This window comes from Marmota flaviventris, chromosome 9, assembly GCF_047511675.1.
Source record: "Marmota flaviventris isolate mMarFla1 chromosome 9, mMarFla1.hap1, whole genome shotgun sequence".
Lineage (NCBI taxonomy): Eukaryota > Metazoa > Chordata > Mammalia > Rodentia > Sciuridae > Marmota > Marmota flaviventris.
In genome coordinates, this window is record NC_092506.1 from 17,090,751 (window position 1) to 17,107,380 (window position 16,630).

Sequence of the window (16,630 nt, forward strand, 5' to 3'; positions counted from 1 at the left end):
TCTCATTAAAAAAACAATAAAGAAATAATATAGTTTACAAAGCAAAATTAAAATGGGAGATAGGATATGAAACAGAAGACATTCTATGTCCATGTGCTAAAAATGAAACATAAACATTCCACATAAGTAGCCTTAAAATCATGATAACAATTAAGACATAATTTCTGTGTTATCTATCCTCCAGAAAACCTTTTAAACAAATGAAAACAATAAATGAATCCAAGTTTTTACATCCTGTGAAACATAGGGACCTATGAAGGGAAGACTTGCCTATAAGTAAATAAATATCTGTAAAATATGTAAAGAAGTGAATCTTACATAGAACTACCATAATTTGAAGAGTAAAGGGTACAGAAGTCTGTTGAGACAGTTCAGTAACAAAGAAATTGGAGATCTTCTAGTGATACTAAATGATAAAATTGATAAGAAAGCATTACTTATTTACAAAAAAAAATTAAAACAACTTCAGAGACTGTTGGAACACAGCTTTACATAGACAAGAAAACTAGCAGTTGCTGGAATGACAGTGAAAAACTTGGGGAAATTCTTTCAAGGGGAAGGAGAAAGGGAGAAAGAAGATGGTGCCCTCCAGAGTTGCAATGTCAAGAGAAGGATGAGGAGATTAGGTTGCTCTAAAAACAAGGTGGAAGTAACATAGATACTAAGTAAATTAAGCCCTACAACAAGTTTGGATTGATGTGTCCATTTATTTGGGTATAAATATTAAACATACATGCAGATACAGTTGTAAACTGTAGACACAGATATATGTAGATATACATGTAGGTATATGCAAACCTATAGGTGCTCTATATGCATCTAACCATCTGTATTGATGCTTATAACCAGGTAGGCAGGCTTCATTCTCCTGTACCTTCTGCAGGACTAGATACTTTTCTAGAACTCAAATTATTATTCTCAGCTCCTATTACTCAGCAAACCCCCACTTCCCATTCCTATTTTAAAGAATAGAGTTGTAAAGGTTCTGTGTTTGGGATCAGGGTCTCTCTGATGGCTTTATGACTATGGCATGTTTGGTGGCTAGGAATTTTCTGTGCAAAGACACAGAATGCCTGGCTGCTAGAAAAACTTTGGTGCAAAGATGGGATTCCTGGCTGTTGTAACAATGCTCTGCATGAGGAAGCTCTGTGCTAGTCTTATCAGCCTTGACCTTGGTCTAAGGCACACAGCTCCTGGGAAAGAAACTCTCTTGTTAGACAACTACAATGTTTCACCCAGCTCTGTTGTGCCTGAATCTCTCCACCTAAAAGTGACTTTAAACAATAGACTTTCCTGAGATCTATGCAAAACTCCTAACATTTCACATTGCAACTATAGTATGTAACTGAGGAATAATACGCATAAAGTTGCTAACCTTGCAACCTGCCTAATGACACATTGAGCAATAATATACTACTGATGCCAATGACCTAATGTAACCTATTGATATAAATAAAATTGGCAGCTTGGCCATTCTGCCTCTACATTTATTCTCTGTGTCTCTTTTTATTTTTCTTACATAGAGGAACAAAATTGTTTTCATTACAATTAACATCTTAAATATTTTATATATTCTTATGTCTATCTTCATATATTTAAAATAATTTGATTCCCTCAATATTTCAAATTTATTTGTTGTAGTTACCCATAGTAATATATATTTTTTCATTTTTGTAGGATTTTTTTTTAGGTTTTTGCATTTTCTTTTTCTTTTTTAAAATTGCTTCTATTTTTTTAAATACATGTCAGTGGAATGCATCACAATTCTTATTATACATATAGAACACAATTTTTCATACCTCTGTGTGTATATAACGTATGTTCACACCAACTCATGTCTTCATACGTGTACTTTGGATAATATGTCTACCACATTCCACCCTCATTGCTAACTCCCTGCCCCTTCCATTTCCCTCCCACCCCTTTGCCCTATCTAGAGTTCGTCTATTCCTTCCATGCTTCCTCTCCCTACACCACTATGAGTCAGTCACCTTATATCAAAGAAAACATTTGCCATTTGTTTTTTTTTTTTTTTGTTGTTGTTTGTTTGTTTGTTTTTGGGATTGGCTAACTTCACTGAGCATTATCTCTCCAACTGCATCCATTTACCTGGAAATGCCATGATTTTATTCTCTTTTATTGCTGAATAATATTCCATTGGGTATATATGCCACATTTTTTAATCCATTCATCTACTGAAGGGCATCTAGGTTGGTTCTACAGTATAGCTATTGTGAATTGTGCTGCTATAAACATTGATGTGGCTGTGTTCCTATGGTATGCTGTTTTTATGTCCTTGGGGTATAAATCAAGGAGAGGGATAGCTGGGTCAAATGGTGGTTCCATTCCAAGTTTTCCAAGGAATCTCCTTACTGCTTTCCGTATTGGCTCCACCAATTTGCAGTCCCTAGAAGACTCAAAAACCTCCATTAGAAAACTTCTATAACTAGTAAATGAATTCAGCAAAGTAGCAGATTATAAAACCAACACCCATAAATCAAAGGCATTTCTGCATATCAGTGACAAATCCTGTGAGAAGAAAATGAGGAAAACTATCCCATTTACAATATCCTCCAAAAAAATAAATACATAAATAAATAAATACATAAATAAATAAATACATAAATAAATAAATACATAAATAAATAAAATACTTGGGAATCAACTTAACAAATACGTGAAAGATCTCTACAATGAAAACTACAGAACCATAAAGAAAGAAATCAAAGAAGACCTTCAAAAATGGAAAGAGTAACTGAATTACTTATGGTGTTCACAAATAATAAATTATCTCTATTTGGTAGAAAAATAACTTTAAAAAGTTTGCGAACAGGTTGTTGGTTTTATTTCATAGGTGTGTTATATTGATCTTAACAAGAAAAGTTCTTACCAATCCAATAAAAGAAAGAGAACAACTTTTAAGTTTTGTGTTCAGTGATCTCACAGCTTTAACTAATAATATAGTAATATATTATCTTAGCAAAAATACAACATTTTCTTAATTTTCCCATAATTGTAGTATTTGAAGTCCTTTATTAAAATTTAAAAGAATCCACTTTATTGAATTTTGTATTCACATAGTTGCCTATCAAATTTTATATTTAATAAGAAAACATTATGTAGAAAGAAGTCTATTTTTCAACAGAAGTTAATATTTATATAGATTACAGGAAAACGCCCACATCATACATGAGAAGATGAAAACCTGAATCTTGTTTCAGAATGTTGTAAATTCTGACCAGTTATTTTTTATATTACCAACACCAACTTTTTCTTTGTGGGTCAGGTATTTTATTTCAATAATGAAAAATATACTAATAAAGGGTGGAAACAAATTGAAAATTCAGGGGAAAAACAAAGTCATTTCATTTTTAGTTAAGATGTTTTAAAACAACCATCTATGTACAATGTTAGGTACAAGTCTGTGAAAACAGAAACATAGCATCTCATCCAGCCCAAGATCCATATAAAATACAATCCATACAAAAGTCTGGGTATTTTCTCAGTATCAACTAAGAACAAAAATGAATTTTCATGAGGTGTATGCATCAAAGCCTGTTTTTTTTTATTTCATTAAGAATCACAAACATTTCAAGACTCAGAGAAAAATCAAAATAGACTGTACATATGAGAATATAATTCCAATTTTCTTAAAATTTCATATATTATGTATGTATTTAATATATAGCCATATACAAATGTAAAATGCATATATAATATATAACCATATACACATGTAAAATGCCTGGAATTCAAGGGTGGTTTGACATTAAAAATTAAGCAGTGTAATACACCAAGTTAATATGACTGAGGAAAAATATTACATGATTATTAAAGTTGGCACAGAAAAGAAATTTGGAAAAATCCAACACTATTTACATAAAAAAAAACACTTGAAACCTTGGCACAGAAGGGAACTTCTTTATCATGATGAAGAGGATTTAGGAAAAACCCAATACTAACATTAAATCTAGTACTGAGAGATTGAAAAATTTATACCCAGGATCGTGAAAAAAGCAAGTACGTCCCCACTCATCATTACTATTCAGTACTTTGCTGAAAGGACTAGTTAGAACAATTAGACTAATAATAAAAAAGACATTTAATATTAGAAGAAGGAACTAAAACTATCTCTATTCACTGACATGTTTTCTTCAAAAAATATTCAGTAAGAAGGACACCAGACTAATAAACAAATTCAGAAAAGATGCAAGATACAAGATCAAAGCATAAAAGCCAATTTTTTTCTCTACTACAGCATGAACAATTTAATATGGATGTTAAGAAAGCAATTACATTTCTAGTAGCACATAAAAAATACAAATCTTAAGAAGAGATTTTACTAAGTAGGTTAAAGATTTTACATTGAAAAAGCACAAAACTTTACTGAAATTAAAGAACATAAATAAATGTAAACAGACACAATTTTCAAGAACTAGAAAATTGTTAAGTTTTCAATATTACCTAAAGAAACCCACAGATTCATTATAATCCCTCTCAAAATTCTAACATCCCTTTCTTTCTTTCTTTCTTTCTTTCTTTCTTTCTTTCTTTCTTTCTTTCTTTCTTTCTTTCTTTCTTTCGTGGCACTGAGTATTGAACACAAGGCCTCATGCATGCCAGGCATGTACCCTATATCTGAGCCACATTTCCAGGCCCACAACATTAATTTTTTAAACAGAGAAACAGATTATCCATATTATTTGGAATTTCAAGGGCCTATATAGTGAAAATAATTCTGGAAAAGAAATATAATTGAAGAACTTGCAATCACAAAATTTAAACCTTACAACAAAACTCCAGAATGATGCATAAATATGATTGACATTAGATTAGATGAATAGACCAATAAAATATATTTTAGAGCCTAGGTATAAACAGTCACCTGCCCCTCACATGTCCAATTCATTTTTGAAAAGTGTGGGAATTCTTTTCAATGAAAAATAATACACTCTTCAAAAATAATACTGAACATTTAAATTTGCAAAAAGGATTGATATTAGATCCCTATATGACACCATGTAAAATAATGAACTAAAAATGGATTGATAATCTAAAATATCTAAAGTTATAAAAATTATAGAAGAAAATATAGGGCTAAATCTTTATGGTTTTTAATTTGACAATGAATTCCATAACACTTAGTGTAAAAGCCTCAAAAATATATACATAAATTAGGCTTGATATGAAATAAAAATCCCTCCTTTGCATTAAAGAACACGATTAAAGAATGAAAATGTGTCCTACAGAAGGTGGTAAGCTATTTGCAAATGATATATCTGGTAATTAACTAATGTCAAGGACATATAAAAATTTCTGGAACTCAACATAAAGGACCAAGAATCTCATTTAAAAATAATTAAAAGACCTGAAGACTTTTCTTCAAAAATAATATAGAAATGGTCAATAGCACATGAAAAGATTCTTAGTGTCATCAGTTATTAGGGAAATGAAAACCAAAACCACAATAAAATAACATTATATGATTACTTGAATGATCATTAAAAACTTTAAACATACACACACATCAAAAATAATTTTGGTGAGGATATAAATATTTGAACATTCCTGGTGATACAGCACCACAGAAAACAATTTAGCAGATTTTTAAAAAATTAAACATACAGTTTTTATATGTTCATAATTATAAACTTCAAATAGTTAAAATCATAAATTCAAATAGATACTGGTATACCAATATTCATTGTGGTATTAGTCAAAAAGTGAAATCAACCACAGTGTCTATCAACAGAGAATGGGTAATATGGTGGAGATATACAATGGAATATTATTAAACCAAAACAAGGAATGAAGTTTTGATAACAACTTCAACATAGAAAACATCAAGGGTGCTAAAAACATATTGGAGAAAAGATAGCTTCTTCAACAAATGGTGCTTGTAAAAGTGGAAGTCCATAGGTAGTACAATAAAATTTAACCCCTATCTCTCACCCTGAACAAAACTCAAATCAAAGTGGATAAAGAACCTAGGAATTAGACCAGACCCCCTGAATCTGCTAGAAGGAAATGTAGGCACAAAACTCCAACATATTGGCTCAGGAACTGACTCCTTCACAAAACTCCTAAGTAAAAACCAAAAATCAATAAAAGGGATGGCATCAAATTAAAAGCTTCTTCACAGCCACAGGCATAATCAAGTACGTGAAGAGTGATTCTGCAGATTGGGCCAAAATCTTTTCCATCTGCTCCTCAGATACTGGGATATGCAAAGAACTCAAAAGACTTGACAGGAAAAAAAATAATAACTCAATCAATAAATGGGCAAAAGAACTAAACATGTACTTCTCACAGAAGAAATAGAAAAGGTCAATTAATATATGAAATAATGTTCAAAATCTCTAGCAATCAGATAAGTGCAAATCAAAACTACACTGAGATTGAATCTCACTCCAATCAGAATGGCAATTATCAAGATTACAAGTAATAGAAAATGTTTTGAAAATGTGAGGAAAAAAGTACACTCATACATTGCTGGTGGGACTGCAAATTTGTGCAAACACTCTTGAAAGCAGTATGGAGTTTCTTTAGAAAATTTGACCTGGAACTACTATTTTATCCAGTTATCCCACTTCTTTGTATAAACCCAAAGAACTTAAAATCAGCATGCTACAATGTTTATAGCAGCATAATTCACAATAGCCAAGCTATGAAACCAATGTAGATGTCCTTCAGCAGATGAATAGATAAAGAAAATGTGACATATGTACACAATGGAGTATTACTCAACCATAAAGAAGAATGAAATTATGACAATGGCCTGTAAGTGAATGGAACAGGAAACTTTCATTTTAAGGGAAATAAGTCAATCCCAAAAACCAAAGGCTGAGTGTTTTCTCTGATATGTAGGGGAGCAGGGGAAAGGAAATGGAATGGGAATGGGAAAGACAGTACAATGAATTAGACATAACTTTCCTATATACATATAGAATATACTGCAGTGAATCTCAATATGGTGCACATCCATCAGAAATTAATTAAAAAAAAATAACATGGGTAAATGGCAGAGTAATCAGTAGAGAGAAGGGAGGAGGGTGAGGGGAGAGGAATGGAAGGAGAGATACTGGGATTGAATTAAAACAAGACATATTTCATGCTTTAATAATGATGTCTAAATGGATTATACTGTCATGTGTAAAGAAAAAGAACCAATAAATTAAAAAATAAAGCACTTTACCAATTATAGTTATTGCTATACAAAGGAGTAAATATTTTATGATTTCTCTTATATGAAAAATAAAAAAAATAAGCAAATTCATAGAGATAGGGAGCAGATCAGAGGTTACTAGCAGTAGAAAAAAATGGGGAAAACTATTAAATAGTTACAGTGCTTCCATTTAGAGTGAGAAAAAAATTTTTCAACTACATAATGGCGATGATTGCTTAATTGTGTAAATGCAATTTATGACAGTAATATGTACACTATATAACTGAAAGTGAAGAGGGAACAAATTCAAAGTATGTAACATATGGGATTAGGAGAAAATGCTTTTAGACTCCATCCTGAGAAACACATCATGAGAAAAAATAGAAATAATACCAAACAAACTTGGCTCGCCACAGAAAGAATAATATCCTGACATTTGTGACAGTTTGGATAGAACTAGAGACCATGCATTAAATGAAATAAGCCAAGCAGAGAATGGCAAGTACCACATGATCTCACACATAGGTAGAGTCTAAAAAAAGGTGTTTTAGTTTATGTTGAAAGAGGAATGGTGTTTACTTGATCGTGGAGGGAAGGATCAGGAGAGATGGATCAGTTTGGAGCAAGAAGTTCTGGCCTGCAGTTGCACAGGAGATGATTATAAACACTAATAATGCACAACTTATTTCATATTTTATATAGAAGAAATATTTGCATGTTTTCACTGTAAAACACAGACGCTTGAAGAGACAGACATGTTTAATCTGATATAAACATTACATAATGTATATATGTGTTGAAATACCACACTAAACCATAAATATATATTTTTTATGTGATACATAAGAAATAGACTTCATTGAAATTAAAAAAAAAGCAAAAAAAAAAAAAAAAAGACTGTGCCTATGTTTCATTACAAGGATGAGGTTTATAGCTGAGTCCTTACATGAAATGTTGGCAGAAAAATGAACAGGCAAGAAGATCCAGAAAAGGAGAATAGTAGATTGTATTAACTTTTTAAAAGTTGTATTAAATAATAAGAGATGCGTGCCAAGTATTAGGCATCCTTCACAAAAGGTAAATTGAGACAGTGCTATGATTTCTCCCTCCCTTTTTTAACAACTCAGTGCAGCCAATTCTATTTTTCTTCTCTGCAAAGGGGTGAGAATTAGGTCCTTGCTTTCCAGGTAATCAGCTTTCTCCTTAGCTACTTCAATAGCAAATGGAAGCTGATCTTATCTGTTTCTTGATATTCATCAAGGGGGGGGGTGATCTTGATTGATAGCAGTATTTTTAGACCTTAAACAAAGTTTTTTTTTTTTTTTTTTTTTTTTTTTTTTTAAGAAATGGTCACTTTCACCTTGGTCAAATTATCCTGGTGAGGATTTTCAGATTCACAGAGAGTGCAATAAATTTTTACAGGTTAAATATCTCCCAGGTAAAGCTGTTTGGAACTCAAACAGGAGTCATGCACTGTTGTTTTCATTTTCCCCAGAGACTATGACAAATGAACTATTTAAAGAAGTTGAAGAGGGGCAAAAAATAGCTGCATATGGGAATGATGAAGACACCACTTCTTCCCTTGTTGAATGTTAACATAAAACTGGAACAGGACTCAAAACTGCTTTAGAAACAAACTGATCCACTTTTCCTTAGAAAACAGGTGAGTTCTGCCTTCAGGATTCCTAAGAATTACTTGAATAGTGAGGTTTATTAATATTTGTTCCTGGAATTTATTACTTGTTTCTGAAACTGTTATAATTGTGGGTCATTACACGTATCTGAGACTTTAAAAAATACCTGGTGAAACAGACATAGGGTACATTTTACTTAAGTAATCCACACTTGATCATTTTCTGTAGACAAGTAAGAATTAAAGTTTTAGAATTTATTATTAAAGTAAAAATTTAATGATACTTTTGATGAATATATATTGAAAACTTTTAGGTACCATTTATGTGTAAGGAATTCTTGATATTTGGCCTCTTGATTGTATCGTTAGGATTAGAAGACTTTATCATCAGTGACAGAGAGGGAAACAACCTGAGGCTGTAGTGTAAATTTATTCTGATGTGTTTGGAATGAAGGTAACAACTGTCATGCCAGCTGCTGGACCCCTCCTTACACACGGTCAGGCCCGAGGATATTCTTAAAGATCTACTTTAAAAAAAAAAATCAGTCCTAATGCATTTTTTTTTACTTAGCATATTACAGTTACACATAATGGTGGGGTTCATTTTGATATAGTCACTCATGCATGGAATATAGTTTGTTCCATTTCAGTCCCCAGTACCTCCTCCCTGCCCCCCCTTCTCCCTTCCCATTCCTCTCCTCCTCTTTCCTTCATCTCTTTATTATTTTTATAAATGGTTACTTCACAGGACTACATAAAGATGGGATTCTCACCTGCACAGAACATAATTTGGTCCACCTCATTCCAGTGCTCCTCCTCTTCACTCTCCCACCCCCTCCCCATCAACCCTGCTCTCCATTCCTCGGATCTCCCCTTCCACTTCCATGGTGTGCCACACCTTTTCTCCCCCTTACTTTGCTCCCACTTCTGCATCTGAGAGAAAAGGTCAACCCTGAACTTTCCGAGTCTGAGCTGCATCACTTAGCATGATGCTCCCCAGTTTCACCTACTTAGTGGCAATGCCATAATTTTATTCTTCTTTATAACTGAGTAAAACTCCTTTGTGTAGCTATGCAACATATTGTTTATTAAAAATCTACTTTAACACTTAACATATATTTATTGTTTATTTGAAGTACACAAAACGGATAGAGCATATATAAAATCACTGAGTTAGGAACTAATACAGTCAGACGAGATTAAGATTGGTATGGTTACCCAAATAGTCCACTATTTTAAAAGATATCTCATTATAACAGGACATCATATGTTTTAAAAATATGAAAATGTAAAATTACTCTCATAGAATACAATAGCCTCTTAGCTTTCTATAGAATAACTAAAAATAGAGAATATAATACTTCCAAGTAATCCCTGAACACAGATTAAAGTTTTGGATTCATGCAACATATGGAGTTTGTGTAATATTTATAAGTAAATTAAGTGGTAGCTACTTTTAATATCCTCTGCTTTCTAAACTAGATTGGATATATTTATGTGATTATCACTTGTAAATAATTTTGTGTTTTGTCTGAAATATCAAAAACATAATCTGTATTATAAAATGTCCTTAGTTATTTTGTGGGGTAACTTTAACTTTAATATTTATTTTCCAGTTTGGGCCTAAGAAGACTCGGTGAACATAGTGGCATTTCTCTTGATATTTAAAGCACACTTTTGTCTGCTACTTGATAAAAAGTCTCAGTGAAGTACAGCTATTAGGTCAGGAAGAATATTAGCCGACAGGTCAGGCAAAGGTCTGAGAAAAAGTGAATTGGTAAAATTCATTCAGCAAATTACATGTGAAAAAAAGACCACACTGAAATGAAAAATGTAACTTAGTCATTTTTACTAAATCAGAAGGTTGTAACTTTTTTAGTTAGAGTATGACTAAATTATTTTAAATTATTGGCATTCATTGTAAAAGTGTAAAGGCAATAGTTAATTGATTGAAATGTCTTATTTGAACACTTTAAGAGCTCCCTCTTGACTGTGCCTGATAATACATGCCAAAAGGTAGTTTTGTCACAATTAACATTAACTTTCATACTCTGGAGGAATTATTTTTGTCTCGTTTTGTACACAAATTTGAATGATAACTTTACTGAAGGAGAAAAGTTATAGTACTAAAAGTAAAATTTAATATATATTAGTGCTCATAATTCCAGTGTTTTATGTAGCTGAAGTAGAGTATTGCTGGTGTGATTGAGTGAATGATTAAAGATTGTTTCTCAATAGCTCTTCCTCAGTCCATTGATCACATTTGAAATTCTACCAAGAGTAGCTACGGATTTGTCCTAAGGTATTTTATAACCAGAGAGAAATTAGTAAACTTGGTTCTGCATTACTTAGTAACAGTGACAAGAAGGAGATAAAAATAATGGAAAGAACATGAGAAAAGCCAGCCCAAGAGACTAAAACTAGTCATGTAGGGAGTGAACTGAGCATCCATGATCAGGATGGCTGACTAGAAAAAGCTGAAAAATTTATAGACATCCAGAAAAGAAGTAAATTTGTTTAAGGGTGGGGCGTGAGACATCAGGTAAGACTCTAGAATCCAAACTAAACCTGCTACTATTGTTCTCAAACACCTAGCTGAATGCCAAATATACAATTATTTTGAAAATGCTTTGAAAATGAAGATAATTTTCCTTTCTAATTGTGGCTTTATTTGGATGTAAATCATAGTTCTTTACTGATAAATTAAGTATACATGTAAGTTAAACCCATTTGTAAATTAAGCAAAAGAGAAGCCATGCACATATTCCTCATAATCCCAAATATCCCAAATTGTTGATTTTTTTATGTATGATACTTTCTCATAGGATATGCAGCAGGGAGATTCTCACTTAAAATATTATGTACATATTAGACTTTAAATATTTGCTTTTCTATAGTATTTTAACTCAACGTTTTATTTTGTAGATGGTTTCTCAATAGCAAACAAAAAAGTGAATCTCTGATATGATTTTTTTCCCACTAAAAGTGTCAATTCAACAGTCCTATTGGACTATAATATCATTAGGTTTCATAATACATGTTCTTATAAGTATCATTCTTCATTATTCTACAATGCTAGTCTTTATCCCAGCTACCTAAGACATTTAGTAACAATATTTTCAATAAACTGACAATACAGAAAAGTCTTCATAATACAGGAAAGTCTTCATAAATAAAAATAAAATTTCTTCAACCTTTAAATCATTTTCAGCATACTCTACTACAAATCAGAGGATGATATGATGTATCAACATATTTCAATGTATTCAACAATTCATCATTCATCTAATTATAGGTGACTACAACCTGCATCTAGATCATGGAATATAGAAATAACGTCACAGAATTTATTCTTTTAGGACTTTCTCAGAAAAAAGAATTAGAGATTCTCTGCTTTTTACTGTTTTTACTTTGTTACATTGCAATTTTGACTGGAAACTTGCTAATCATGATCTCCATCACCTGTAGTCCACTTATCAACCAGCCCATGTATTTCTTCCTGAGCTACCTGTCACTCTCAGATCTTTGCTACACCTCCACTGTTACCCCCAAGCTAATCGTGGACTCACTATCCACCAAGAAGTCCATTTCCTACATTGGCTGCATGACACAACTCTTTACCATGCACTTCTTTGGGGGCATCGAGGTCTTCATTCTCACAGGGATGGCCTATGACCGCTATGTGGCCATCTGCAAGCCCCTGCACTACACTGTCATCATGAGCAGACAGAAGTGTGAGGTCATTATTGCTGCCTCCTGTGCTGGGGGATTCCTCCACTCCTTTGGTCAGTTTCTCCTGGCCATCTTCTTACCCTACTGTGGTCCCAATGAAATAGATCACTACTTCTGTGATGTGTATCCTTTGCTGAAACTGGCCTGCACTGACACAAGCAAAATTGGTTTCTTGGTCATCGCCAATTCTGGACTGATGGGCACGGTGATTTTTGTGGTCCTGCTGATATCTTATGCTGTGATCTTATGTACTGTCAGGTCTTACTCTGCAGAGAATCGCCGCAAAGCCCTCTCTACTTGTAGTTCACATATCACTGTGGTCGTCCTGTTTTTTGCCCCTTTACTGTTTATTTATATTCGACCAGCAACTACTTTACCCGAAGACAAAGTATTTGCCCTCTTTTATACTATCATTGCCCCCATGCTCAATCCTCTGATATACACACTAAGAAACACGGAGATGAAGAATGCCATAAAAAAATTATGGGGCCATATAATGGGAAGCAAAGAAAATTGACTGAAAGGCTTCCCTGCATTTCACCACACAGCTTCTTGAAAAAGTGATTGCTACCTTGAAACCTTCAAAATGCATAAGGCTTGCCTAATCATCTTCTACCTAGCAAGCATATATGTAGGATAATATTGGAGAAGTTATTTATTGTTTTCTGGATGTACGCAGGACTTATCTCTGCTGTAATTTTTTTCAAGGTTTTCTGTACATATTGCCTCTATTCTATTTGATCTGTTGGCTCTGTGATTAATTTTTGTATTTGGCAATAGACAAGACAGTGTGCAATCCAAATTAATACTAAGGGTCCTTTCAACCAGTATTGTGGATGACTATATTCAATGAAGCCAGTTCTAGCCTCCAAAAGTAATTAAAAAGCAACCAGAATTTGTACTTATACTCTCTTATGCTCTAAGAATATTCTCAAAGATGTTGGACACAATATTTCCCCAAACACTCATGCTTTACTCTGATAATAACCAGCAGCATTCTTGAGATTCTTATGTTCCCAAGACCAAAGCTTTTTTCAAAGCCCCCAAGAAAACCTCTTGTTTTGCTCTAAGTCACTTCCCCTCCTAACTCTTTCATATATAAGTCAATTGCATCTTTCTGCTAATTCTAGCAGGATGCAGTGTATTGGTTGAGGGCACAGATTCTGGTTACAGATCTGATTTCTAACCATGCAGATGGAGGGCAACATGATCTTATAAAACAGAGAGGTATAATCATGGCACACCTTGCTTGATACACATATGTTATTTTATTGCCTCATGCTGTGTTTTGATCAGAAAAGATACCATTAAATGATGACTTTCCTGAGCAGAAACTAGAGCACCTGCATTATAAAACAAAGCAAGGAGCACTCACATGTTTTTACTAGGTTTCTGTTAGAGGTGAAATGAGCATTTTTCTCTTGGAGTGGCAAGCAGAAAATATCATCTGAACTGGATAGGTGCTGTGTTCTGTTTTGATTTTTTGCATGGTAAAAGTAAAATATTTTGCTCAGGACAATTAAATGTCACACTGGAAGAAATTCATGTAATATAAGACATGGCTCAGGGCAAAATTGGTTAGGATTGTGGAGGAACTCAAAGTTCTTACAAAACTTGTGATATTTAATGAATGGCAAATAATTTATTTTCAGGCGAATACAGAAGGAACACTAAATAAAATGGGAATGTTGGGAGTTGCTAAGATGCATGGAGCATATAAAAGCAAAACAGCATAATATCCTGAGACTCCTAAGTGGTCCCTAAGCAGCACATAAGCAAAGGGCAGCATCACAGCCCAGATGGGGAAGACCTCATTCTAGTAGACAATAAAAATTTTGCCTCTTTAAGAAGTTGTACCTATATTATTAACAATAAAATTTCAAAATTAAAATAAATATTTCTATCTTCTTATTATTATTTGAATAAACATATTAAAGAAGGATTGTTAAAACATATGAAGCAAAAGTGGGAAGACAATAACAGCAATTTCCATCTTTAAGCAGTGTATTGGTACCCTGGAGCTCATCCCTTTCACCTCACAGGGGCATCTCCTCATCAGTTTCCCTGTCTTTGCTGGATCATTGATATACACCTAAAAGCTGAAGAAAGAATGAACTGAGTCTTTGCAGTTTGGGAAATGTCTTGAATAGTTCTTCCACTGAGGTTAGTCATACCCCACTGCCCTTGTGGAAAGTAAGTTATAATTCTGCAGACACAGACATTAATTTAGAGAAAATAATAGCAGTGGTAATCAAGTCTGTCCATAGAAATGCAGATTATTTCCAGGGATGTCGGGGTGGGGGGGAGAGGATGTCTATTGATTGTTCCCCTCTGTGTGTTTACCAATTATGTCCATTTTTTAGCCATTCTCAATTTCATTTTAGTAATTTCTTATCAGACTAAAAATCTGCCGTACTTTGTGTTCTCTTTGAACTAACAATAGTATCTTGATTTCTACCTTAAATTTTGACTTAAATAAAATCTTCCATATATTTTATTTGTATCAGAATCATAACTTTGTCCTCTTTTTAAATTTCCTCTCTGAATAAACTTTCTGAAACAAAACATCTTTTGTTCTTATGTCCCCTCCCCTATTTCCTCACTTCTGATTTCTCCTGTTCTGTACTCACTGCATCTAATTTTTGTCATCCTGATTGTATTTTAAGGGGAAATCTTTCCCTCCACCATTACCTGTCCTAGGTGACTGAAGCTGCTCTTATGAAGGTAGTCAGCATCTTCCATCTTGATGAATTCAGGCTTTCACAAAAATTATCCCTCCTATTTCCCTAAAGACATTTACATTTTCACTTGGCCTTGGGGTCACATCATACTCTCCTAGTTTTCATGCTAAATATTCAAAAACTTTCTCTCAATTTCTTTTCTGGGTTCTTGATCACCTCATCATATTATCTATAATGGGATGTTGCAGAGCACTGTTTTCTTTAAATTTTGGTTGTTGATTGTATGCACTCCCATAGTTTAAAATGTTCCCAATGTAAGACTGACTCCAGAATTTCTCCAACTCAAGGACATGCAATGTGGCAGGTTCTTTGTGATTGTCAGGGATTAAACTTTTCAAGTCCAAAGATCCATTTATGATAATACAACTGTGTGTCTTTAGACAAAATCCATTTAATGTTCCAAGTATATGTGTGTGTATGTGTATGTGTGTGTTGTTATACATATAATCATATACAATTGATATAAATATCATCATATATGTTGATTTAATAATTACTGTCTTCATTAGGATTTCAGAGAACTCATGTGTGTTGTCCAGAAACGATAATCAGGTTGGACAATAGAAATTGTATCTAGGCCTCTGACTTTGACATTAATATTTTCAAAACTTTTGCCACATTACCTGTCCACTTTTGACACAATGTTTGAATTAAGAGTTAAAGAAGGGTAGAGGCATTGATCCACCTGGGAGACTAAAAGAACTGCTTTAAAACATTATCCCTGCCAGGTGCTGTTGTGCACATCTGTAATTCCAGCTACCTGGTAGGCTGAGACAGGAGGACAGCAAGTTTGACGTCAGCCTCAGCAACTTAGCAGGACCCTCAGCAACTTAGCAAGATACACAGCAACTTGGTGAAACCTTGACTCAAAATTAAAAATGAAAAGTACTGGGGATGTACCACAGTGGTAAAGTGCCTCTGGTTTCAATCCAACAAATTCAAATAATTATAAATAATAAAATAAACATAATAGTAAATAATGATAATAAATATAAATTAGACATTAATAAAAATAAAAACATTACTGATAATTATCAGGGAAATCTGAAGAAATTTATACATTTTTCTTAACTTCAGATTTTCATTCATAATTTTTAAAGGTTTTTCTAATTAGTTATGCATGACAATAGTATGTATTTTGATACATCATACTTAGTTATCCCAGTCCTCAGTTTATACCCAAAGGAAGATTTAGAGGATCTAGAAAGTTTATTACTCTCTTTATGCATGAATTAACTTTAAAGAAACCATTTTATGGCAGTAAGACATGGTTAATAATGGTATGAATTTTCAATTAAACTATAAGACACAGTATTTATTTATTTATTTTTTGTTCTTTCTAGATGTATATGACAGAAT

General features: G+C 33.1%; 1 protein-coding gene across 1 annotated transcript; it reads left to right on the forward strand.

The window, feature by feature from the left end:
• Positions 1 to 12,117: 12,117 nt before the first annotated feature.
• Positions 12,118 to 13,047, forward strand: LOC114093784 (olfactory receptor 4P4-like). Its single transcript, XM_027936690.1, has one exon. The coding sequence runs from the start codon at positions 12,118 to 12,120 to the stop codon at positions 13,045 to 13,047; it is 930 nt and encodes a 309-aa protein (XP_027792491.1).
• The last annotated feature ends 3,583 nt before the right edge of the window (positions 13,048 to 16,630 follow it).

Coding starts and splice junctions, on each gene's coding strand:
- LOC114093784 (XM_027936690.1), top strand. CDS start 12,118: ATGGAATATAGAAATAACGTCACAGAATTTATTCTTTTAGGACTTTCT.